This window comes from Chrysemys picta, chromosome 9, assembly GCF_011386835.1.
Source record: "Chrysemys picta bellii isolate R12L10 chromosome 9, ASM1138683v2, whole genome shotgun sequence".
Classification (NCBI taxonomy): Eukaryota; Metazoa; Chordata; order Testudines; family Emydidae; genus Chrysemys; species Chrysemys picta.
The window spans coordinates 48,885,699-48,911,263 of NC_088799.1; the positions used below are offsets into that span (position 1 = coordinate 48,885,699).

General features: G+C 50.3%; 1 protein-coding gene across 8 annotated transcripts in view; it reads right to left on the reverse strand.

Moving 5' to 3' along the window:
- PPP2R3A (protein phosphatase 2 regulatory subunit B''alpha) overlaps nucleotides 1–25,565 on the reverse strand; it is a 169,279-nt gene that overhangs the window by 37,809 nt on the left and 105,905 nt on the right. For all 8 annotated transcript variants that reach the window (XM_005308668.5, XM_005308667.4, XM_065557032.1 and 5 more), the window contains one exon: nucleotides 2,849–2,935. In XM_005308668.5, coding sequence (XP_005308725.2) covers nucleotides 2,849–2,935 — 87 coding nt within the window. The remainder of the gene's footprint in view (nucleotides 1–2,848; nucleotides 2,936–25,565) is intronic.

Below are 25,565 nucleotides of genomic sequence, written 5' to 3' on the forward strand. Positions count from 1 at the left end.
TGAGCCATCGTGTCAGCTGCACCAGGGAGGCTTGCAATTATGTCCTAGCTAGCAACTTTACCTCTGTGTTTGCTCTCACTGTTCTTAAGGTAGCTGGTCAATGAAGGCATTTCACTTCCCAAAATTGGTGTAATTATGTTTCATGAATTGGTAACTCTAAATTGTTGTAGATGAATAACTTTTGCTGCTAAACAAGTGTAATTGTCGCTGATCATTGTCATGTGAAATGGATCTAAAGGGGTGTTGCCTGTTCCCCTCATTCACAGAACCACTAGTGAGTTTGGGGCTGGCGCATGAACATGAACTCAGAACACTTAGCAGGAACTTAATACTTCTTATCTGGCCTGGTGGGGATATAATAGCAAATTGTTTTAGGCAATGGAGGAAGCAGTATGGAAAATGTCTATTAGTTTCTGCTAGGTGTCATGGATCTCTTCCAAAGGAATTTAGAGGGAATCAGCAATTCTTTTAATGAGTTCCTGGAATTGCTTGAAGTCATCTGCATACACAGAAGAAGAGGCATGATAGCCTCCTCAGGTGAGGAGAAAGAGCTGTTGGTCTGAGACCTAAGCTTCTTATTCAACCCTCTTCTCCCCTTCTCCTCAGAGGATTCCTCCTGAGGAGAGGACTGAAGTGGAGGGTCTGAAGGAATGGAAGATTTTCTTCTTGGATGCTCCTTGAGAGTGTAACTGGAGGCCGTAGAGAACTGCTCCCTATCGGCTGCCCACAGATAAACACGATCACTGGGGAGGGGACTCAGTGCTCTTCTTTTTCAAAGGTTTAGAGGTATCTTATGAGAAGACCTTCTGGACGAGCGAATGGCAGTAGCTGAAGTCGATGGCACACTCTGCATATCAGAGCCCCAGTGCACAGAGGGATGTCATAGCCTGGGTCTGACGAAGCCTGCAAGGAGCGCTCCATGAGGAGTAGTCTGACTTCAATTTCCCTGTTCTTTCTTGACCTACTCTCAAAGTCAACACAGACTGTACACCTGGAAAGGATGTGGGTGTCCTGAAGGCAGCAAAAGCAGCTAGGATGCCATCATTAATAGGGATAGCACTGGCAAGTTAGGCAGGGATTAAATCCAAGAGATCTTGGCATATCCTGAGAAAATAAACAAACAGAACTTCTACAGCGAGAAGTCCCCTCAGAAGCGGGGTGGGGAATGAGGCAGTCTCACAAACAGGGGCAGCAGGTTTGTATAAATTTTGGTGGTGCCCAGAACAGGTCCAAGTCCCACCCCTCACATGTCTGCCTTGTAAGCTGATACATATTTTTTAAAATAATGTAAAAATGTGAGGGCTCTGGGGTGGGGCTGGGGATGAGGGGTTTGGGGTATGGGAGGGGCTCAGGCAAAGGGTTGGGGTGCCGGGGTGAGGGCTGTGGGGTAGGGCCAAGGATGAGGGGTTCATGGTGCAGGAGGGGGCTCAGGGCTGGGGCAGAGGGTTGGGGTGTGGGGGAGTGAAGGTTCTGGCTGGGGGTGCAGGATGTGGGGTGGGGCCGGGGATGAGGAGTTTGAAGTGCAGGCAGGCTGCCCCCAGCTGGGGCCAGAGAGGACTCCCCCCAGCCCTCTCTCCCCCGGCAGCACACTCACCTTGCACCACTGTCACTGCACCTGCTCCTAAGGCCCCTCTCAGATCCAGGAAGCCCCCTCACCTCCCCTGTGGTGGGTGCGGGGAGGGGGCTGCCATCACATGTGCGCCTCCTCCCCTGCTGCTGCCCCTCATTGTAGCCTCACTGGGGGTGGGGGATGGGGCTGTTCCTTGCCCAGCGTGGGGCAGGAGCAGTGACTGTGGACAGGGGGGCCCTCTGTGCTGGTGGAGGGTCCCACCAGAAAAGGGAAGGGTCCATCCGTCTGAGGCAAAAGGGTAGGGTCAGGGTCAGCCTGCCCTTGCACTCGTGGTTGGGAGGCGCTAGGACCCTGTGGCGGTAATTGATGCCAGGAGCCAGAAGAGTGGAGTGCAGCTCAAAGCTGCAGGGGGCAGCCGCCCGCCACCCAGGGTGCAGGCAGGGACTCTCGGGGGAGGCGCGTGGGGGCAACAGGCAGGCCAGGGGAGAGACTCGGCCCCGAACATTGGTGGAACTGGGCCCCCGGGTCCTGAATATTGCTGGAGCACAGGCACCACGGGCCCATATAACTTGCTGCCCCTGCTCACAATAAAGAACCCCCAACTAAGTTATAGTATTTTGTAATTGATACAAACTGTTAAACTAACTATTAAACTGTAACAACGCTAAATATTTACAAAAGAGCTAAAATTAAACTAAGGCACTGCAAGTTGTGCTTGGGCTCAGGCCAAGGGGAGTTGAGAAGGAACTGAAAGGGGTTCATCTGACACTGCCTTATATACCCTTAGGACAGAAGTTTAGCTAGGGCACATATGTGAACTGAACAGGCACTGCTCCCAAAGGTGCATGGAGGCCATGCACACTGGAAGTAGAGCACTCAAAGGGACATTACTCGACAAACAAATAAATGGGTTCCCAGGAACAATTTATAACCTCTGAATACAGCCTCCCTCACTGAAGAAGGTGAAGGCAGAGTGGGGTTAGCATGGTTGTGTTGGTGATAGATTCACCTGAGCAGCCTTAACTAGTTTTCAACCTAGTATTTTGCTGTGTGGAATATAGAAAGAACTAGGCTCATCCTTTCAGAAAGAAGCCAGATCTAAATCTTTGTCCTCAATGCAGCGTTAGTGAATATGTGTTATAGGGATCCTACCCTGGGCTAGGCCCTCACTAACCTCCTGCAGTCTCTCTTCAGAACTGGAGTCTCTGGAGAGGCTATAGGAACACAAATATTTTAGAATATATACTCTTCTTATATTAAGCCAAGAAAATTACATACTTGCAAAAAGTTACTTTTCCTCATCTCTGTTAGGGTGATTTTCCCAGACCAGGATCTATTGACCATGTAGAATATTCTCTGTATAACCTACAAAAAGCAAACAAATGAATAGTTATCTTAAAGACATGCACTGCCTAAATTATACCAGTTTGTAAATCTGAAGTGAACTTATTCATTTGGTTTAAATGATTAAAAGAAATTTTTAATTTACAATTTTGATTTACACGACAATGGGCAACCCTCAGATATCCACCCCAAATGTATCACCAACTCATCCACTTCATCCTCACCCATAACAATTTTACATTCAACAACAAACACTTTGTCCAAACCATGGGAACAGCCTTGGATTCTAGGGATGGCTCCCCAAAATGCCATCTTCTTCATGGGCCACCTTGAAAAAGAATTTCTGGACAAATGCACCAAAAAAACAGTGATATACCTGAGATACATTGATGATATTTTCATCTTCTGGACAGGCGACTTAAACTTCCTCACAGATCTCCACCACAATTTCAACAATCACCCCTTGTCCATTCAACTCTCTCTGGAACACTCTGACACTAGCATCAATTTTATGGACACCACAATCAGCTTCAACAATGGAACCCTACAGACAACTATATACAAGAAACCCACAGATTATCGCACCTACCTTCATAGATCCAGTAACCACCCCAAACACACCAAGAAATCTGTTATCTACAGCCAAGCACTCAGATACCACAGAATATGCTCCAAGGAGAAAGTCTGGGATGTACACCTTAATATACTCAAAACAACCTTCAAACAAGGACACTTACTCAGAGAACCTGCTTTAATTCAGAAATAAATCCCCTCTGACCATGCACCCCTATTCGTCACCTACCACCCCACACCGGAACTCATAAGGGGTATCATCAAACAACTACAAAGCAACTGGATGGGAACCACATACTGAAATAATTTTTTCCTGAACCCCCGCTTCTGGCCTTCTAACAACCACCCAACCTCTCCAAGCTCCCAACAGACCTTTTGATAATAAACTGCTGATGCACAGCAAGCAGGGATGCCCAAATGAAAAGCATAATTCTGGGTACACATATCATACGTTAACAATGGACGTAGCAGAGACAGATTATCTGGCTGTATGTGGCATAGGCCATTGGTCATGTGTTTATGTCATTCAGTTCCCACTCTGACCTCTAGTAATCTGGAGGATGAATGACATGGAGGAGGACAGAAATATCTGTTAAGTGAGAGCAAACAAGAGGTAGTACTTAGTATGATGCTGAGGTCATGTAAACACCTATCCTAGTCTCACTCCCTTCAGCATGAAATAGCCATTTTCCTAAAACTTCACAGGGTGATGAGGATAAATGCCAAAATGTGATTAACAGGACAAGGCCAAGCTTAATAACAGTAGAAACAAGAGCAAAGAGAGACAACTAATAAGTCTGTTCCTAGAAGTTATAGAAGATTACTATTGTGTACAAACCTATTGAACAGGATGGACGAGCTGTTCCAAGTATTCTCTGGTCCTACCAAGACAAACAGATCAAACCAATAGTAGATGGGGGGGCTCTCTAACCCAGCCAAACACTGGGTCTTTACTGAACAAGAAAATGATGGCAGTGTCAATGGTGCTAGGTTCCCATGGCATAATAAAAAATCATGCCCTCCAGAAACGTATACACATCCTTCAGCAACGGCTACTCTATGGGTTTGGGATAGAACTAGAGATAAAATAAGATGTTTTACTTTGCAGATAATCCAAATTTTAACCCAAATTACAAACTGAACAGGTTTAAAGATTGGGGGAACCATGGAATACATATGGGTGGCCAGCTCCTCAGTAAAGAAACTTTTAAAACTTATTTGGAAATAAAAAACTAGCTTTAATTGGCCCATCCTCCTATGTACCAATACCTTCAAGTTAGGCGTTATGTTTCTTAACTTTTTGGAAAAGGTGTTTTAAGATAACTTTAGGAGGAGTGATGGAATCTGGGAAATCAGGAAACAAACAAAAAAAATAGTTAATTTATATCAATCTTTGCAAACAACTTTCCTAAAAATAAAAAAAAAAGGGTCCATATATGACACACTGGGAAAGGAGTTGGATACACAAATGACCTTAGAAAAATGGGATTTAATCTGGAAAAAAGGACCAGCAACCTCAATCTGTAGCATGATTAAAAAAAAGTTTATTTAAGATATTACTTCAATGGTATCTCACACCAGTGAAGTTAAGAGAGAGAGAAAGAGAGACTGAATAGGGAGAAATGTTGGAGAAATTGTAGTGAAAGAGGAGTGTGATGGGGTAAGAAAAGGGCAGGAAAGGGGTAAAGTCCACTTAGGCACATTCACTCCACCTAAATGATAATTATATAATTACTTGTCAGCTAGAGCGGGTGCGACTAAAGAAGGATCAGATGATAACACAACAGACATTTGGGCCTTATAAATAGACAGAGAGAGGTCATTCTGGGGCAAGAAGCTATAAGGACCAGACAGGCCCATTATCCTGTCTTCTGACAGCAGCAAGTGCCAGATGCTTCTGAGGGAATGAACAGAATAGGGTAATTTTGAGTGATCCATCCCCTGTCGTCCAGTTCCAGCTTCTGGCAATTGGAGGTTTAGGGACTCCTGGGACATTCGGTTGTGAACCTGAACATCTAATTGCCATTGATGGACCTATCTTTTAAGAATTTATCTCATTCTTTTTTGAACCCAGTTGTACTTTTGGCCTTCACATCATCCCCCGGCAATGAGTTCCATAGGTTGACTGCATTGTGTGAAGAAATACTTCCTTATATTTATTTTAAACCGGTTGCCTTTTAATTTCAGTAGGTGATCCCTAGTATTTGTGTTACATAAATGGTTAACACCAATCCTTGTTCACATTCTCCACATCATTCATGATTTTATAGACCTCTGCCATTTTGTTGCCAAATCACCCAATTTGGTGAGATTCCTTTGTATCTGTTCACAGTCAGCTTTGGCCTTTACTATTTTGAGTAATTTTGTATCATCTGCAAATTTTCTGTTAAAACTGTTGGTGAGGCATGATTTCTCTTTACAAAAGTTGTGTTGACTCTTCCCCAACATACTGGGTTTAGCTATGTGGCCGTGCCTATGCATCTATGTATTTATCTGTTATCCAGATCCTGTGCTCCATTTAGGACTAAATCAAGAATTGGCTCTCCCTTTGTAGGTTCCAGGACTAGCTGCTCCAAGCCACAGTCATTTATGATGTCTAGAAATTTTATCTCTTCATCCCTCCCTGAGTCATCCCACCCATTCAATATGAAGTCAGTAAACCCCACATTATTATTGCATTTTGTGCCTTTATAGCCTTTCTAATCTCTCTGAGTGTTTCACAATCACCATCTTGGCCAGGAGGTTGGTAGTACATTCCTACTGCTATACTCTATTATTCAAGCATGGAATTTCTATCCATAGAGATCTAGTGTACACCTTGATTCATATAAGATTTTGACTTCATTGTGCCTTTTTTCAGATAGAGTTCCACCCCCATCAGCAGGACCTACTCTGTCATTCCTTTTTGTATCCTGTATGACGGAATATACCCCTGTATTCACACCCTACAAACTACTGTAAAAATCTTTGTACAAAATACACCTTCTAAGATATCATTTGGAAACTGATAATTTGCTGGTCAATATTGTCCTGATAAAATATGTGTGGCAACATTGTATGTGAAGTTATAAGATTGCCCTGTATCATGTTATTAACACATGTTCCAAAACTCACAGCCTGCCTAGGCAGAAGTCTGCAAACAGGTCTGTTGTAAACAAAGGAATACGTGCTTGCCTTAATTTGCATTTAAGCAGTAAACAGAGTCATCAGCCAGGAAGGGAAGCTCAAATAGGTGAAAAAAACCCAGCAGAGAACACCCTTCCACATAGACACTTTGTCTCTCAGCTGGAAATATTTTTCAAGGGTGGGGGGGACGGGGGACTGAAACTATAAAAAGGATGGACAAACACCCCAAAGCACACACAACCCTCTCTCCCCCTTCCCATCGCATTCACTGCACCTGAAAAAACAAAGGAAACAGCCACTGGACTCTGGGAGCGGGGTCCTGACCTGAAGAGTTTGGTCAATAATTTTGCTGGAAGCACATGTTAAGAAACCTTGCTTGAATCTAATATAGTCTGTTAAGTGAAGCACTAGAAAGCATTTTATCTTTATTTTTCTTGCAACCATTTCTGACTTTTATACCTCATTACTTGTACTTACTTAAAATCTCTCTCTTTGTAGTTAATAAACTTATTTTATTATTTTATCTAATCCAGTGTTTTTAAGCTGAAGTATGTGGGTAACTCCATTTAAGGTAATAAAATGGTATATTATTCCCTCAAAGGAATAATGGATTTAATATATTTGGACTGGGGAGGGCTGGGATGTACAAGACATACATTTCTGGGGGAAAATCTGGGACTGGGAATGCATTGGGGTCACTCTGCAGTGTAACCAAGGTTGGTGACAGCCAGGATGTGACTAGCAGGCTGCAGTTACACAAACACACCTGGGGATGACCTGCATGCTGGTGGCTAGTTGTGAACAGTCCAGGTTGAAGGCTACAGCAACAAGGCATTGCAAGGTACCCCAGGTTACGGGGCAGGGGTGACACAGCCTCCGGCTGGTCTGGATTGTACGGGTCAGTATGTCACAGCCTGCTATTACCATGTCCCATTGATTATCCTCATTCCACTAAGTTTCTGCAATGCCTATTATATCAATATCCTCATTTACTGCCAGGCACTCTAGTTCACCCATCTTAGTATTTAGACTTCTAGTATTTGTATATAAGCAATTGTACTTTTTGTCAATATTCAGTTTCTTGCCTTCATGTGTTATGTTAATTGGGGCTCTTTTACATTTGACTGTTTCTCACTAGTGCAGAGCTGTACTTTACAAGCTTCTTTCCTTTCCTCTTTACTAGGATATAGAGTTCCCCCTTAATCCTTAAGGGTTGTGTCCACACAAACCATGTGCTCCGCCACACCTGTCGGCTTTCTCCTAGCCCTTAATTTAAAACATTCTCTACCTTTCTAATTTCACATGCAAGCAATCTGATTTCATTTTGGTTTAGGTGGAGCCCATCCTTCTTGTATAGGCTTCTCCTTTTCCAAAAGTTTCCCTAGTTCCTAATAAACCTAAAACCCCCCTCCCTACGCTATCATCTCATCCACACACGTAGCCTCTGCAGGTCTGCCTGCCCTTCTGGCCCTGGGCTTTCTATTCCTGGCTCTGCCACGTGTCTGCTGGATGACTTTGGGCATGAGGTACTAGGCCAAAGAGCGTGGGAATTACTCTGTGGTCCACAGGTTAGGGCACCGTATGGGAGACCCAGAGTCTAGGTCCCTTGCTCCAGTCACTCTAAGTATTTATATGAAGTGGAACAGCTTCAACAGGACAGACTGAAAGAGGCACCTGCCTCCACATTAGAATATCCCATAGCTCAGTGGTTAGAGGACTCCTCTGAGAGGTGAGAGACCCTTGTTCAAATCCTTTCACCCCTGTGGCAGAGGGGGGGAACTGAACCCAGGTCTCACCCATCTGACTGCTCTAACTACTGGGCTAAAAGTCCCCCCACCCACTCTTGTTGTGTAGAGTGATGCACAGTACAACCAGTGGCTGGAAGTTAAGGCTAGACAAATTCAAAATGGAAATAATGTGCACATTTTTAAGACTGATGGTGATCAGTCATTGGCCCAGCTCACCAAGAGATGCAATGGACTTTCCATCATTTGAAATATTTAAATCAAGAAGGGGATGTCTTTGTAAAGTTATGTTCCAGCTCAAATACAAGATGCTGTGTTTGATGCAGGAATTACTGGGTGCTCCCGACAGACACTGTTATCCTGGTCTACATTTTCACTAGTAACAGTGACACTGACCCTCGCTTCCAGTTTGCAAAGCAGCTCTAAACCTAAGGTTTTATTAACTACCATAGGGTTTCCCAGTCTGTCTTGCATGCTTGGATTGCACCAGTTCACCTTACAGAAAGGGCCATTATTAAACCTGCCAACTCTACAGGGTTTCAGACTATTATGTCGCACCAGCAATCTACAGTTATTGGCTGCCTTCTTCATTCCCTGACCTGTTGGGCAGCCAATGAAAGCCACTGAAATATGCCACCAATCAGCATATGTAGCAGCCAGCACTGCATTCCTCCCCACCCTCACCCCGGCTAAAGAGGAACATCTTCTTCATGCTCCCTCTCTTCCCCCACTGTAAAAGTGAGGGATATGGAGGGAAAGTATGAAAGACTGGGATTTCTCTCCATTTCCATTCTCTCTCCTTCCCTCAGTCACTCTAGATTTATTCAAATTTGTGCAGATCTGCAGTTTACCCATTTCTGCTTTGACGGATAGGGGTCCATGTGCGTTACACTGCAAACTTCCTCTCCTTCCTTTGGTCCAGATTATAAAACCAATCAGGAGAAGGGGTGCACATGAGTGGGGCCTGACCTGCAGTGCAGCTCGAAGCATTTGGGCCCTGGCCCCACTCCCCGTTCTTACTGTGCAGTCACTCCCAGGAGCATCCCTGCCATCATGTCCCTCAGAGAGGGCTTCAGTAACAAAACTGCCCTTGCACTCCCAGTTTAGGAATGCTGTGAACTGCTGCCAGGACTAATCCTGCTGTAAACACCTCTGAGGAGCTTTTGGTTTCTTGCTGATCCTGAAAGCCACACCTCTTCCTATTGTCTCCTGGGCTCAGTTTTCTGCAGCACTGCGGATTATCAGCTTTGAACTTTGTATGCAAATTCTGTAATGAGAGGCCATTGTCTGGGTCCCTCCCCATGCCCCAGGCTTCTGCATAAAACCCAGCTCTAGCTCTAGGACACTGGCAGGGCAGTTCCAGCCCCTCTCCCCACCTTTCCTTGGAACAACTCACACAACTCCACTTCTGGAAAAACAAAGTTTTATTAAGGCAGTTGGGCTTCCCTCCCTGCATTGTCCCCTTCACATCACTAGAACTGCTCAGTTTTTTCCATCCACGCCTGGCAGCACCTCATAACCCAACGCACTTTTCAACAGACAGTATATTTTGCCAGTAGGGTCTTTTACTGGTGCTTCCTTGGCTTAGATTTTTGCTATCACTAGCTCTGGGAGAATAAGCCACACTGTGGAATGGTTTTACTGGTAAGTGATTCCCCATATGATGTGCTACACCATCACTTCTGGACTTAGGGCTGGGGACCTGTTGAAAGAAATACAAAGAGTTTAGTATACCAACATCATACAATGGGTCAGAGATAATGATAGGTCAAATGCAGCCTACTGTATCTCTGATGGGGACAAAGGGAGGCAGGGGGCATTAAAAATGTGCATACACAGCTTAGTTATGCTAGACTGTTAACTTACTCTAGGGGCATCTTCTCCTCACTGGTACCATATTCAGCAATGAACACAGCAGCTGCTGTCAACTTAGAGTCTGCATCTGCAATGCAAAAATAATATGTGGGTTCATGCACATGCCGTATGCACAGCATATTGTGTCTTTGAAGTGTATGTAGGGCACTATACCTTGAAGGGATTGATGGGATCCAGGGTCTCAACAGCCAAGGACATGGCCATCTCCTTTGTTATTATCTCCTGATTGAAATAACGCGCTTCATTATACTCAAGGAAAAAATCCAACTCAACAGCACATAAAAGGAGATGTAAAAACTGCATCAGTCTGTGCAAAGTTAAAACCAGCCTTACGCTGCTGAGTGAGGAAATCAGAATGTCCACTGCCTGCCTGCAAGGTGATCACAGCCCCTGAGCTGACCTTCCACATGGCTGGCCCTGCACAAGAGTCATCTGCACTGCTGGAATCACTGATTAATGAGAGTCTCGGCTCTGTCCCACCCAGCACTCCAGCCATGCCAACCAGCCCTGAGAGAGGGGAGCAACATAGCCTGCTGCAGTCTCCCCCGGCAATCAGAAGTGCACTGCCCCACTAAGCTCTGCCTCTGCAGGGCTGGGGAAGCTGCAGATTCAACCTCCCCCACCTGCCTTGTGCAACATGAGGAGGATGAGGAAGATACAGCTGACTAGGGAGTCTCAGCTTCACCCCATTCAGCTTAGCCACCAATAAAACCAGCGACTGGCCTCCTGGGACAGCAGCAGCCTGAAGTGGACTCTACTTCCTGCAGAACTGTGAGCAAAGTGAGTCAAGTGGCTCAAGATGAAGTACAACAGAAGACAGAGGGGATATAGTGAAGGGGAGCAAAGAGCGGCACCCAGCACACACTAACAGTGTGCTCACTAGCTAGAATAGCAGATAGTGAGTTGCAAAAGGAAAAGGTCCCTCTCTTTGCAGTAACATCTGGAAGAACTGAAGTTACTACAAGGTGAGTAACCCTTTCTCCTCCTTTGAGTGACTGTCCCTATGTGCAGTGCACTTCAGGTGATTCACAAGCCGTGCTTATTTAAAGGAAGTGGGTGCCTGGAGTCCTATGACACAAAGAGACTGCAGAGCTGCCCTGCCTAGAGAGGCATCAGAAGCAGCTGTTTGCACCAGTGCATCGTGTCTAACACAGGTGTGAATGGAACTCCAAGTTGCTGCCCTGCTGGTGTCAGTAATGGGGATGTCACTCAGGGAAGTTTTCGAAGTGGCTTGAGCTCTAGTTGAGTGTGCTCTCACGCTGCCCTCAAGAGAGATGTTCATCTTGTAGCAAAGTAGGAAGTACCAAAAGATCCACTTCGGTGGTCTCTGGGAGGTGATGGCCTCTCCTTTCACAAGTTTTGTGAATAGTACAAAAAGTCTAGGAGACTTTCAAAACAGTTTTGCCCTCTGCAGGTAAAAGACAAGAACCCTACATACATCCAGTGAGTGCCATAGCACCTCTGCCCTGCTAGAGTGAGGTTAGGATAAAACACAGGTAATGTGAAAATCCAACACCACCTTAGGTATGAAATCTTTGTCCTTATGGAAAAGGGGGGAGGAGGGGCTCAGCCACAAGCAGGGCCGGCTCCAGGGTTTTGGCCGCCCCAAGCAGCAAAAAAGCCGTGATTGCGATCTGCGGCGGCAATTCGGCGGGAGGTCCTTTGCTCCGAGACGGAGTGAGGGACCATCCGCTGAATTGACGCCGAATACCTGGACGTGCCGCCCCTCTCTGGAGCAGCCGCCCCAAGCACCTACTTGACAAGCTGGTGCCTGGAGCCAGCCTTGGCCATAAGAGCCCCTAGCTTCCTGACTCTTCTGGACAATGTAGTAGAAACCAAAAATGCTACCTTCATAGAGATGTACTAGAGAGCAGGATGCCAGGGGCCTGAACAGTGATTTAGTAAGGGTTGATAAAGCAAGGTTTGAATCCCAGGAGGACACAGATTTTGCCATTGGATGGAAGATTTAAATCACACCCTTCATGAAACTTATAAAGCAAGGTTTGAATCCCAGGATGACACAGATTTTGCCATTGGATGGAAGATTTAAATCACACCCTTCATGAAACTCTTCGCTCTAATACATTGATGTGAAGCATAGACTCCCGAGAGGACCGTCTTCCTTGAGCAACCTGTCCTTTCACGTATGCTCCCCAACCTAAGAGAGATGAATGTATTGTTGTAGTCTTTGTTGGAAGTGGAGAATTTAACAGCACCCCCACACATATCTTTCCTCTGTCCTCCCCATCAAGTAACAGAGACTAAGACCCTTTGAGGAACCATGACTAGCAAGTTGAGACTGTGCTTGCACGGTATGTACACAGTCCACAACCAGACTTGTAGACATTGGAGATGAAGCCTTGTGAATGGGGTCATATCAAGTACTTGCGCAGGATCGTCTGGACGACCTGTGGCTCATAGGATTTTCTGTATGAGTCCGATGACGCAGAGGAAGCAGTCGTCTGGTAAGCATGTCCCGGTGGTAACAACATCCAGCCTTGCCCTGATAAATATCAAATGCAAGGGTTCTAGGGTGCACTTCTCCCAGTTCACCCTGAGACCCACACTTTCAAGTAGATGTAGAAGCACAGTGGTTGCTTTTTGTGTTTCCCGGTAAGATCATCCCAGTCGTCTAAGTAAGCATGTCTACACTAGCACTTATATCAGGAAAACTTTTGTTGCTCTCAGGGACGTGAAAAAAACACACCCCTAACCAAAAAAGACAGTTACCTTTTCTGTAACTGGTGTTCTTTGAGATGTGTTGCTCATGTCCATTCCACAACAGGTGTGCATGCTCGCCAGGTGCACCGGTGCCAGAAGCTTTTCCCCTAGCGATCCCTGGAGTGGTGCTGCTATGGGGCGCTGCACACTCCCCCCACCCTCAGTTCCTTCTTGCCACACAACTCCGACAGAGGGGAAGGAGGGCGGGATGTGGAATGGACACGAGCAACACATCTCGAAGAACACCAGTTACGGAAAAGGTAACTGTCTTTTCTTCTTCAGGTGATTGCTCATGTGCATTCCACAATAGGTGATTCCAATCTATATCTGTTGGAGGTGGGTAGGAGTTCACAGACACCTGGGACAGAGCACAGCCCTGCCGAACCCGGCGTCCTCCCTGGTTTGGGAGATGATTGCGTAATGCGAGGTGAATGTGTGAACCAATGACCATGTGGCAGCTCTACAAATGTCCTGGATGGGGACATGGGCCAGAAAGGCCGCCAACGAGACTTCCGCCCTAGTCGAGTGTGCCCTCACGAGTGTGCTGGGGGACTCCCGTCAAGTTGTAACAGGTACAGATACACGAGGTGATCCAGTTGGAGAGCCACTGAGTGGAGATTGGCCGGCCTCTCATGCGTTCGGCTGAGGCAATGAACAGCTGCGAGGACTTCCTGAAGAAAGCCAGAGTCCATCTTACATCCAGCATGTGGAGGCAGCGCTCCTCACTGGACGTGTGGGGTTTGGGACAGAGTACCAGGAGGAAATGTCCTGACCCTCATGGTAGGTGGAGACCACCTTAGGGAGGAATGAAGGATATGGTTGGAGTTGGACCTTATCCTTATGGAACACTGTGTACGGGGGTTCAGAGGTCAGGGCCCGGAGTTCCAAGACCTGTCTAGTGGATGTGATCGCCACCAGGAAGGCTACCTTCCATGAGAAGTGCAACCAGGAGCATGTAGCTAGCGGTTCAAATGGAGGACGAGTTAACCTTGCGAGCACCAGGTTCAGGTCCCACTGGGGAACTGGGGGCCTAACATAGGGGAAGAGGCGATCCAAACCTTTAAGGAATTGGCAAGTCATGGCATGGGAGAACACCGCATGGCCCTGCACTGCTGGGTGGAAAACCGATATGGCCACCAAGTGCACCTTGATGGACGAGGGTGCTAGGCCCTGGGCTCTAAGGTGAAGGAGGTAGTCTAATATAAGCTGAATTGGAGCAGCCAGAGGCGAAATGCCCTGATCAGCGGCCCACCAGGAAAAACGAGACCATTTCGCCAGGTAGGCCCGACATGTGGAGGGCCATCTGCTTTCCAGAAGGACATGCTGAACCCCTTCCGAGCAAGTCCTCTCCTCCCAGCCTAACCATTGAGCAGCCACGCCATGATTTGGAGCGCCGCTAGGTTGGGGTGGAGAAGGCGACCCTGGTCCTGGGATAGCAGGTCCAGGCAGGATGGCAACGGTCATGGCGGGGCGACTGCCAGGATCGTGAGATTCCTGTACCACTGCTGCCTGGGCTATGCCGGGGCGATCAGGAGGACCCAGTCCCTGTCCGTTTTTATCTTTTCCAAGACCTTGCCGATTAGCAGAATTGGGGGAAAGGCATAGAAAAGTTGGCCTGATCAGGACAGAAGGAAGGCGTCAGAGATAGCGTCCACGCCCAACCCCCTCAGAGCAGAAGTGGGGACACCGTTGATTCTGCCGTGTCACGAACAAACCGCCTGTGTCCCACGTTTGGAAAATCCTGTGCACTACCTCTGGGTGCAGTGACCACTCATGCTGAGAGAAGTCTCAGCTCAGGCAATCTGCCCAAGAATTCCAGGCGCCCGGTAAGTGTTGGGCTTCTAGGAAAATATTATTGGCTATGCAGAAGTCCCACAGCCTGAGGGCTTCTTGGCAGAGGGCCGAGAAACGGGCCCCACCTTGCCTGTTGACGTAAAACATCGAGGCCGTGTTGTCCGTGAGAACCCTGACTACTCTGCCTTCCAGAAGCGAGCGGAAGGCCACATATGCCAGACGGACTGCCCTGAGCTCCTTGACATTTATATGCAGGGCAAGGTCCTGCGTGGACCACAGACCTTGGGTCTGGATGTTTGCCACATGGGCTCCCCACCCCAGGTCCGATACGTCGGATACCAACTCCACAGATGGGGGTCGGTCCTTAAATGGGATCCCTTGGAGCATGTTCCCCGGGGAGGACCACCATCGCAGAGAGGCATTCACTGGTTCGGGCACAGTGAGGACTTTGTCCATCCTGTGTCTGGACTGGGAGAATACTGAATCCAACCAGAGCTGGAGGGGCCGCATCCTGAGTCTGGCGGGATGAACCGCATACGTGCACGCCGACATATGACCCAGGAGCTGGAGGCACGCTCTGGCTGTGGTCACAGGGAACCTTGTAACCGTGCTGATGAGCTCCTTTAGGGTTTTAAATCTGTCCGATGGGAGGAAGGCCCTGGCCGATGTTGTGTCTAGAATTGCCCCAATGAACTCTATGCGCTGCACCGGGACTAACATGGACTTGGTGTTGTTTACCAACATGCCCAGTGTGGTGCATGTGGACAGGAGGAGAGATACTGCATCTATGACCTGGAGCTGCCCTTGACCAGCCAGTCATCAAGGTTTGGAAATAACTGGACCCCTCCGACATCTGAGGTAGGCCGCTACCACAGACTTACACTTTGTGAATACCCTGGGAGAAGTGGACAGGCCAAACGGGAGGACGGTAAACTGGTAGTGCTCCTGCCTAACCATGAAACGGAGAAACCGCCTGTGTCCCTCAAATATATGAATGTGGAAGTACATGTCCTATACATAGAGGGAGGCGTACTAGTCCCTGGGATCCAGGGAAGAGATGATGGAGGCCAGAGAGACCATGTGAAACTTGAGCTTTACCATGTACTGGTTCAGGCCTCGCAGGTCCAGGGGGGGCCTGAGCCCCCCTTTAGCCTTTGGGATAAGGAAGTAGCGGGAGTAGAACCCTTTGAGTCTGAACTCTGCTGGCACCACTTCCACCGCTCCTAGGCCCAGGAGCCATCCCACCTCCTGCTCGAGCAGGGTCTTGTGAGAGGGGTCCCTGAGGAGGGATGGGGATGGAGGGTGGATAGGTGGGGTAGAGGTAAACTGGAGCGTGTAGCCCCAGGCGACGGTGTTCAAGACCCATCGGTCCGAGGTCAGCCGCGACCACTCTGGGAGAAAAGCACCAGTTGGAGAAGGGAAGCTTTATTGCAGGTGGATCCCTGGTATGAACTGGTAAGTCGCCCCCGGGTGTCCTGTCAAAGCTGGTGCTTTCCCGCCTGTTTACCTTTGGAGGGCTCAGGTTGGGGCGCAGGCTGGGATTGCTGTTGTGGCATTTTTTATAGTCCCTTGACCTTTTTATAAGAGGGCTCATATCTAGAGTGGGTGGCCTGGGTGGAATCCTGCTGCGGTTTGAACTTGATCCTGGCCCGGGCCAGGACAGAGAGGCCAAGAGTCTTTAATGTTGTGCGGGAATCCTTCAGACTGTGTAATTTCATGTCCGTCTGTTCCGCAAACAGGGCCTTGTCATCGAACAGAAGGTCCTGCAAGGAGTTCTGTGCCTTGCTGGACAGCCCAGACAGCAGGAGCCACAACGCCCTCCTCATGGACATCGCGGAGGTCATAGACCTTGCAGCTGTATCTGCTGCATCCAAGGCTGCCTGCAGGGCCACCCTGGCGGCAGCTGTACCCTGCTCCACCAGAGCCTTGAACTCTTTTTTGTCATGCTCCTGGAGGGAGTCCTCAAATTTGGGCAGGGAGCCCCACAAATTGAACTTGTATCTACCCAGCAGGGCTTGGTGATTCGCCACCCTCAGTTGGAAACTCGAGGACGAATAAACCTTTCTACTGAATAGATCTAGTCTCCTCGATTCCTTATTCTTAGGAGTAGGGGCGGGTTGGCCTTGCCTCTCCCTATGGTTGACCGACTCAACCACTAGAGAGTTGGGGGCAGGGTGGGTATACAGCTATTCATGCCCCTTGGTGGGCATGAAATATTTCCATTCTGCCCTTTTAGAGATGGGGAGCAAGGAAGCTGGGGTTTGCCACAAGGCGTTCAAGATCTTTGCCACCCCTTCATGGAGTGGGAGAGACACTCTGGCCGGTGCTGAAGCCGAGAGGACGTTGAAGAGGAAGTCCAAGGGTTCCTCCACCTCCTCAGCTTGTAGGTTGAGGCTTGATGCCACCCTTTTCAACAGCTCTTGGTGGGCTTTAGAGTCCTCCTGCGGAACAGGGGGAGGAGGGGCCATGATTGCCTCATCTCGAGAGGATGGGGGCGCGATACTCTGCGTCCCCACTGGTGCCGCAGGCCCCACCACTTGGTCCCCTTCTGGGCGCGGGACCGGGGATGAACGCTCCACCGACTCTCATCTGGGCGGTTGAGAAAGGGAGGCCTATGGTCTCTCCGAGGCTCCGGACACCGAGCGAGCCACCACCGGGGGCTGCGTTGGGGGCCACTGAGCCCATTGGTACCATGGCGCTGGCCAAGGGGCCCGTTGCCATTGTACTTACTGTGGCACCGGCGGAGCAGGCTGTCCAGCCTGACTAGCCTGGCCCATCGACTGACGACTGCGAAGGGAGGCCAGGCTGGCATACAATCTACCGCTATCCCGGGACTGGGACAAATGGCGGCATCAGGAATGGTGCCGACCACGAGACCATGACAGCATGGAGGAGCGGGAGTACCTCCGGTTGCTGCACCACGACTGGCTCCGACGGGCGGATCCGCAACGGCGGGGTGCCGGCGATCGATGCCTAGGGCTGCGGGAGTGGTGCTGCGGCGGGGACCTCGAGTGAGATGAAGAATGGGAATGGCATCGATGCTTGAACCACGAAGGGCTACGGTAGCTTCTGGAGATAATGACCTCTGGTGCTGTCTGTTCCAGTCTTGATGAGGCACACTCTCCTTGCGAGGTCTACAATCCCTCGAGGCAGAGCGGTGCCTGGAACCCCTGCTAGTCGGCACCCAGCCAGACAACCTGGTGGGGGTCGATGGGGACCGGCGCAGACTGCGCACAGAGCAGTCTCTGAACCGGGAACGGCGTCGGGAACCTTCCCTAGACCATGAATGGTACCGTCCAGGCGGTGACTGCGGGGATCTGAGCGGTGGCTTGCCTCTGGACCGGGGAGCAAATGGCGGAGGTGCCACCAGTACCGGCAGCGACATCATGTCTCGGGCCGCCTGCAGGGCCTCCAGCATGGAGGGCACCCGAATGTGGCCACTGGCATCCGGGGAGGTCAGCTCAGAGTGGGCCGGGCTACTCCACTCAACTTGAGTCGGAGGCCAGGAGGCCAATGAGGACCGAGAGCTGCCCAGCGCAGGTCCAGTCTCTCCACTGGTCTTGCTCCAGTGCCTTGGTGGAGAAGACCTCCTCTTCGCCTTTTTGGAGTGTCCCAAGGACGGGGAGCAGTGCCGGCTGGTGGAGGGCACCACAGGGTCAGCGCGCACTGATGCCGCGGTGCTTGGTTCCGACTCGGGAGTGGCGCAGCGGCGTCGGGGTTAAGGCCAATTCCATCAAAATGGCTCGGAGCTGAATGACCCGCTCCTTCTTGGTCTGAGGTTTGAAGGATCTGCAAATTTTGCAGCGATCGCTGAGATGGCTTCCCCCCAGACAGCGTAAACAGTCCACATGCAGATCACTCACGGGCATCGGCCGCTTGCAAGTGTCGCACGACTTAAAGCCCGGGCGCACTAAGCTAAATCTAACTAAACTACTTTTTTAACTACAGGTACCATTAACTATGAACTAACAAGAGTCCAAGAGGGAAGCTACAGCCGAGCTGGAACAGAGCAGTTCCAAAGCACCTTCACTGGCGGCAAGAAGGAACCGAGGGTGGGGGGAGCGCGCAGTGCCCCTTATACTGTGCCATAGTGGTGCCACTCCAGGGGTTGCTGGGGTGCTCCCCTACAGGTACTGCTAGGGGAAAAACTTCTGGCACCAGTGCATGTGGCGAGCACGCACACCTATTGTGGAATGCACATGAGCAATCACTCAAAGAAGTAGTTTTGCTGGCACAAGCGCTCATGTGCACAGTGCTATGTCGGCAGAAGACGCTCTCCCACTGACACAGCTACCGCCACTCACTGAGCTGGTTTTATTGTGTAGGTGGGAGAGCTCTCTCCCGTCGGCATAATGTGGCTACATGAGGGCTCTTACAGTAGCGCAGCTGTATCGGTACAGCTGTGCTGTTGTAAGCTTGTAAGTGTAGACATGGCTGCAGAGTGAACCATTGCCCCTTTCTAGATGAAAATGACCTGCCACCACCAACAGCACCTGTCGAGAGTCCAAAAGAGAGAACCCTGTAGTGGTAGTGTTGTTGGCTGGCCACAAATCTCAGGAATCTCCTGTGTGCTGGATTTACGTCCGCATGAAAGTAGGCATCTTTGAGATTGAGGGCCATGAACCAACTGTCTGGATCTAGAGACAGGATAACTGACAACAGGGTCATCATTCTGAATTTTTGGTGGTGGATGAACTTGTTCAGTTCACTGAGGTCCAGAAAGGGTGTCCAATCCTCTGTCTTATTGGGGATGAGGAAGTACCTTCAGTGGAACCTCTTTTCTTTTGCTGTAGGAGATACTGATTCTATTGGGTTGAGGAGGGAAGAGAACTGAATAGTGTATCCGGAAGAGACAACCTCTAGTATCCATCTGTCCATTGTGACTTCATTCTAGGCAGACAGGTAATCGGAAAGTTGGCCTCCAAAGGGATGGGAAAAACCAAAGGGGTTGGTTGTATAAATCTGGCGGGACAGTTGGTGGGGGGGCTCTTCAAGCTCCTGTCAAAACACTGGTTTTGGAGAGGGGTGAGTAATGAAAGCCAATTGTCTCTGGGCACCCTTTCTGTGCGTCCGCTTATGGTTGCAAGGCAGTTCATAATGCCACTAATGATAAAAGGCCTGTAGGTCTGCTAATGTGAACTGTGGCTTACTGGGTTTCCTCTTGACAGCAGGTGTGTAAAATACTCAGGGACTCCAGTGTGGCTTGGGAGTCTATCAATGAGCAGAGAGGCTCATCTGTCTTCACACTGAATACAGCATCACACTCGAACAGAAGGTCTTCTGCCATCATTTGAACCTCCTTTGGGATTCCTGAGGAGGAGAGACACGACAGCCTGGAATGCATTGTCCTAGGGAAGGGGGTTCCATGACCACCACTCTCAAGAGGAGGAGATGGGTGGTGGTGGTGGTGGTGGGGGACTCCCTCCTAAGGGGAACGGAGTCATCCATCTGCCATCCAGACTGGAAAAGGCGAGAAGTGTGCTGCTTGCATGGAGCTAGAATTCAGGATGTGATGGACTGTCTGCCGAGACTGATCAAACCCTCGTACTGCTACCCGTTCCTATTTCTCCACGGGGGCACCAATGATACTGCCAAGAATGACCTTGAGCGGGTCACTGCAGACTATGTGGCTCTGGGAAGAAGGATAAAGGAGTTTGAGGCGTAAGTTGTGTTCTCGTCCATCCTCCGTGTTGAAGGAAAAGGCCCAGGTAGGGACCATCAAATTGTAGAAGTTAATGTGTGGTTGCACAGGTGGTGTTGGAGAGAGGGCTTTGGATTCTTCAACCATGGGATGTTGTTCCAGGAAGAAGGATTGCTAGGAAGAGATGGGATCCACCTAATGAAGAGAGGGAAGAGCATCTTCGCAGCCAGGTTTGCTAACCTAGTGAGGAGGGCTTTAAACTAGGTTTGCCAGGGGACGGAGACCTAAGCCCTGAGGTAAGTGGAGAAGTGGCATACTGAGAGGAAAACCAAGGAGGAGGGTGCAACAGGGGAGGATTGATGGATTGCCTTACCAAGTGTATGGATGAATCTGGAGCATGGATGAAGGCTAGCTGCACGAGCCTCAATCCAGATAAGACTTGGGTGATACTGGTTGGGTGGGGGAAACAACCAGCTGAGATGGAATGGACATCTGCCCCTTTGATTGAGGCAGTGTATCCACCTTTTGTTGGACCCCAAATAAATAAAAATAAAGAAATAAAAAAAAGTATAATGCCAACAGTGCCCATTCTTCACCCTACTCACTATTAGCTTTTATGCTGTAGCCCACCCCCCACTTCATCTGTTTATGTCTTTAGACTGCCAGCCCTTCAGGGCAGGGCTTGTCTCTGTCTATAACCTGTGTAGTACCTAGCACAACAGTAATTGTGATCAGAGTGCTCATTCTGGAATTCTGGGATCAGGAATAGCCAGGGCAGTTTTCTTTCATTTACGTTAAGCTGGCAGGTTGCAACCACTGCTTTCAGACAGGGACCTTCCTATCCTCATCCATGGCTTTGACACCTAGAAATGAGACTGCTGCAGCACACTTTGCATGGGACAATAGCTTAGATCCATCCAGTACCTGACCCTGGGGCAGAACTCATCTGCCCAATTGTTCAGTGATATGTCTGTGACAGAGTGGTCCATAACAGAATGATTGCTCATAGGCTGCTAGACAGCATGCCCCAGCTTTGAAAGAAAGTCAGCCTACTCTGGTATGGTAGCTTGGCTTAGAGAGAGGACTGCTCCAGCTTTCAGAGACTTCATTCAGCCTGGGACTGAAGTTCATCTGGAATCCTGGTTTAGGCAGAGGCCTGTCTAGTTAGAAAGATTTGCTCTAGCTCTGAAAGGTTGTGTCAGGCTTCAGGGCTGCCAAGTATCTGGCATCCATAGGCGGCAAGTTATATTCCCACGTGGTGCTCGGGCACCAGCAATATTCAGAGCCCAGGAGCCCAGCTCCACCAATATTTGGGGCTGGGTGTTCCCCCCCCCCCCCGGCCCCATCTGCCGCTCCCCCCCCTTCCCGCGCCTCCCCCGAGTGTCCCCTGGACCCCTCTTGCCTTCTCGGCCCAGGAGCAGAGAGTCACTGTCTCTTCCATGCAGCTCCATGCTGCCTCCCTGCAACAACTGCTGTCGCAGGGTCCTAGTGCCCCCCATCTCGACTGCCAGGGCAGACTGACTCTGAGCCTGCCCTTCCACCTCAGATCCTTCCTTTTTCCAGCGGGACCCTCCACCAGCACAGGGGCCACCTCGCCCGCAGTCACCGCTCCTGCCCCATGCTGGGCAAGGAGGCAGCCCAATCCCTCATCCCCAGTGAGGCTACAGTCAGGGGCAACAGCAGGGGAGGAGGCACACGCAGCACCCCCGGGGGAGGCAAGGTAGATTCCTGGTCCTGAGAGAGGCCCTAGGAGCACATGCAGTGACAGTGGTGGGAGTGAGTGTGCTGCTGGGGTGGTGGGAAAGGGGGACTCCTCCCCCAGAGCTTGCTGCTGCCGACAGGGAAAGGGCTGGGAGGAGTCCTCCTCTCTGGCCCCTGTCCCGGAACAGCCTGCCTTCACCCCAAACTCATCCCCAGCCCTGCCCCACCCCAAAGCCCACACCCCCAGCCAGAGCTTTGACCCCCCCACACCCTCAACCCTCTACCCTAGCCCTGAGCCCCTCCAACACCCCAAACACCTCATCTCCAGTTCCAGCCAGAGCCTCACCCCCCACACCCGCAACCCTCTGCCCTAGCCCTGAGCCTCTCCCAAACACCTTATCCCCAGTCCCAGCCGGAGCCCTCATCCCCCTGCACTCCAACCCTCTGCCTCAGCCCTGAGCCTAACACCCCAAACCCCCCAGCCCCAGCCAGAGCCCTCACCCCCCCACTCCTACTCTCACCCTGAGCCCCTCCCACATCCCAAACTCCTCATTCCCAGCCCCAGACAGAGCCCTCACCCCCTACACCCTACTCTTGCTCTGAGCCCCTCCCACACCCCTGCACCCCTTATCTGCAGACACAGCCCTCACCCCTGTATTCCCTCCCTCTGCACCCCCTCCCGTCCCCAAACTCCCTCCCAGAGCCTGCACCCTGCACCCCAATCCCCTGCCCCAGCCTAGGGCCTGCACCTGAGACCTCCTCCCCAACCCAAACTCCCTCCTAGAGCCTTGGGCAGGTGGGTGGCGGAGTTTGGGCGGGGGTGGATCCTGGGCACCACCAAAATTTCTACAAACCTGCCACCCCTGCTGGCATCTCACTTGACATTCATGCACTTGGCAGCCCTGTGTGGTTTCCCACAGCCCAGCTGAGATGTCATGTGAACAGAGCAACTGCCATAGCAGATCAGACACAAAATCCATCTAGTCCAGGGGCATCCATCAGGGCTGCAAGAATGGCTACAACTGCTATTTCAGGCCACCAGAGGTCACTGTGGTGCCTGCCCTGCACACAGCCATGGGTCTCTGTCTCTCTTTGTTCTGCTCCCCCTGCTGGATCCCAGGGGGAGAGGGAGTGGCTGTCAGCAGCACCGGGCTGGGAAGAGGGCTGTGGCTAGGAGAATGAGTCAGACAACACAGACTCCAGGGCCAGATCTACCTGCTCATCACACATCACTGCCACCAGCATAGCCCTGGGCTGGATGAGATCAGCTCACGAAGGACAACACTTGGCTGAAGCTGAACCCGAGCACAGGGCCGCCCAGAGGATTCAGGGGGCCTGGGGCAGAGCGGGGGAGCGGACATAAAAAATGGCGCCACCCGCTGCAGCGCTTGAACTCACCGGGCAGCACTCCGAGTCTGCGGCAGCGGCAGGTCCTTCACTTGCTCCGCATCTTCGGCAGCACTGAAGGACCCGCCGCCGAAATGCTGTCGAAGACCCAGACCACCACCGGGTGAGTAGCCAGGGAAGGGATTCTCGGCCAGGGCTCGCGGGGCCCCTGCAGGGCCCGGGGCAAATTGCCCCACTTGCCCCCCCCCCCCCGGGCGGCCCTGCCCGAGCAAGGCAGAGTGATGCCGCTGGGCAGAGGAAAGTACTTGGAAGACTTTGCAGTTATAGGGCAGACTCCTTTGGCTGAAGGGTCACACCCACAACTGGTCAATACAGTCCACGGTCTAGAAGTGCTCCTGGTTCCCTTGCTGATGCTAAGCTCTCACATGGCAGCATCCACGAGTAACACTTTCTACTAGCTCCGGTTGGCTAGGAGACTCCATCCCATCCTGGCGGACAAAGACCTGGCCTCAGTTACTCATGCCTTCATCACCTCCCGTCTGGCGTATGGCAATGGGATATACCCGTGCATGAGGCCTTCAGCACTTAGGAAATTCCAACTAGTACAGTCCGTTACAGTGTGTCTCCTCAACAACACAGGCTGCCAGGAGCACATTAAACCTGTTCTCTGCTCCCCACATCGGCTTCCCAAAGAATAGAGTCAATTTCCAGGTCTCAGTCCTTATCTTCAAGGCGCTCCATAGCTTGGACCCAGGGTACCTAAAAGTGTCTAGTGATCTGGGATGTAGACTAATCAACAACTCCACTCCTCACTCTTTTGTGCCATATGGATAGAGCTCATCTGTGCCAGAGATAGACTTTCTCAGAGTCCAGTCCCATACTGTGGAACGAACTCCCCCATGGGAGTAAGGACCATCCCAGACCTCCCCGCCTGCCGCTCCAAGAGCAAGGAGCACTCCTTTGTCCTGCCTTCTTTAATACAAACCCAGCAGCATGGACATAAAACAAAACAAAAAAACCACCCTACCAATCCAAAACCCTCCTCCACACAACAGTTCTCCCCAAGGGAAGGATGAGAGAGAGAAAACAAACCACACATGACAGATGTTAAGACACTTTGCTTAATGCACGACTGGCACATATGCACATACTATGGTGAGGAGTGTGGTATAAGAACCCATATAGAACAGGTCCCCAGCTTCCCCCTCAGACTCCTAGCACCCACCTCATACAGCATCCCCAGACTCCCCTCAGCAATTCCAGCCTCCCTTCAGCACCCATGCCCCCCTACCTTCTAACACTCACCCCTCTGCCACCCCAGATACTCTCGTACCCCCAACACCCAGACATCTACACACCATGGACACCTAACGGCACCCCCACACTCATGCATCCTAGCAGCTCCCCAGACACTCTCTCACCTAACCCCAGTCACAGCTGCCATGTTTTGTGCAGTTCCACATCCTGCTGCCCATGGCATGGTGTGCTGCCCACAAGCTGGAGTTTATGGTCACATGCAAATGATTTGCAAATATCACCCATGGAACTTAAAACTTGGCAGCTATGTAACTTGGGAGCTGAGCTTAGGTAGAAGCCCACAGCAGCCTGGAAAAATTTCTGTTCAAACTAGACGTTTTCTCCTGACAAGGGGAGTTGCATTGTTAGGAAGTTGCTGTAACTTACATTTATTTCAATTTTACAAGGCTTAAAAGGATGTCTCTTTTTCCTATATTTTTAATGCTCCTGAATTTTTTCTGTCTCATTCCCCTTCACAGTACCCGAGTCTATGACCCACAGTTCACAAGTGACAACGTCCCACCATGAGCATAATACAGCAGTGCTCTGCACCAGCTCTCAAGTTGGCTTGTGAATGGAGTTGAAGGTGTTGGTTTTGACCTACCCTGCTCTCCTCATGCCATACTGCTACAGCTGCAGTCAGTGGAAATGCCGAACTGGAGCCCCTATGTAGTGTCCCCAAGGACAGAGGAAGCAACTGGCAAGGGCATTCTCTGTGAAGGCTCCTAGACTTTGGTTTTTGCTCCCCTAACCTTGGTCTGAAATTACCCAAACTAACTGACTGCAAAGCCCATCTACTTTCCCTGACTTTTGGGGAAGAGCAGAGAGGGTG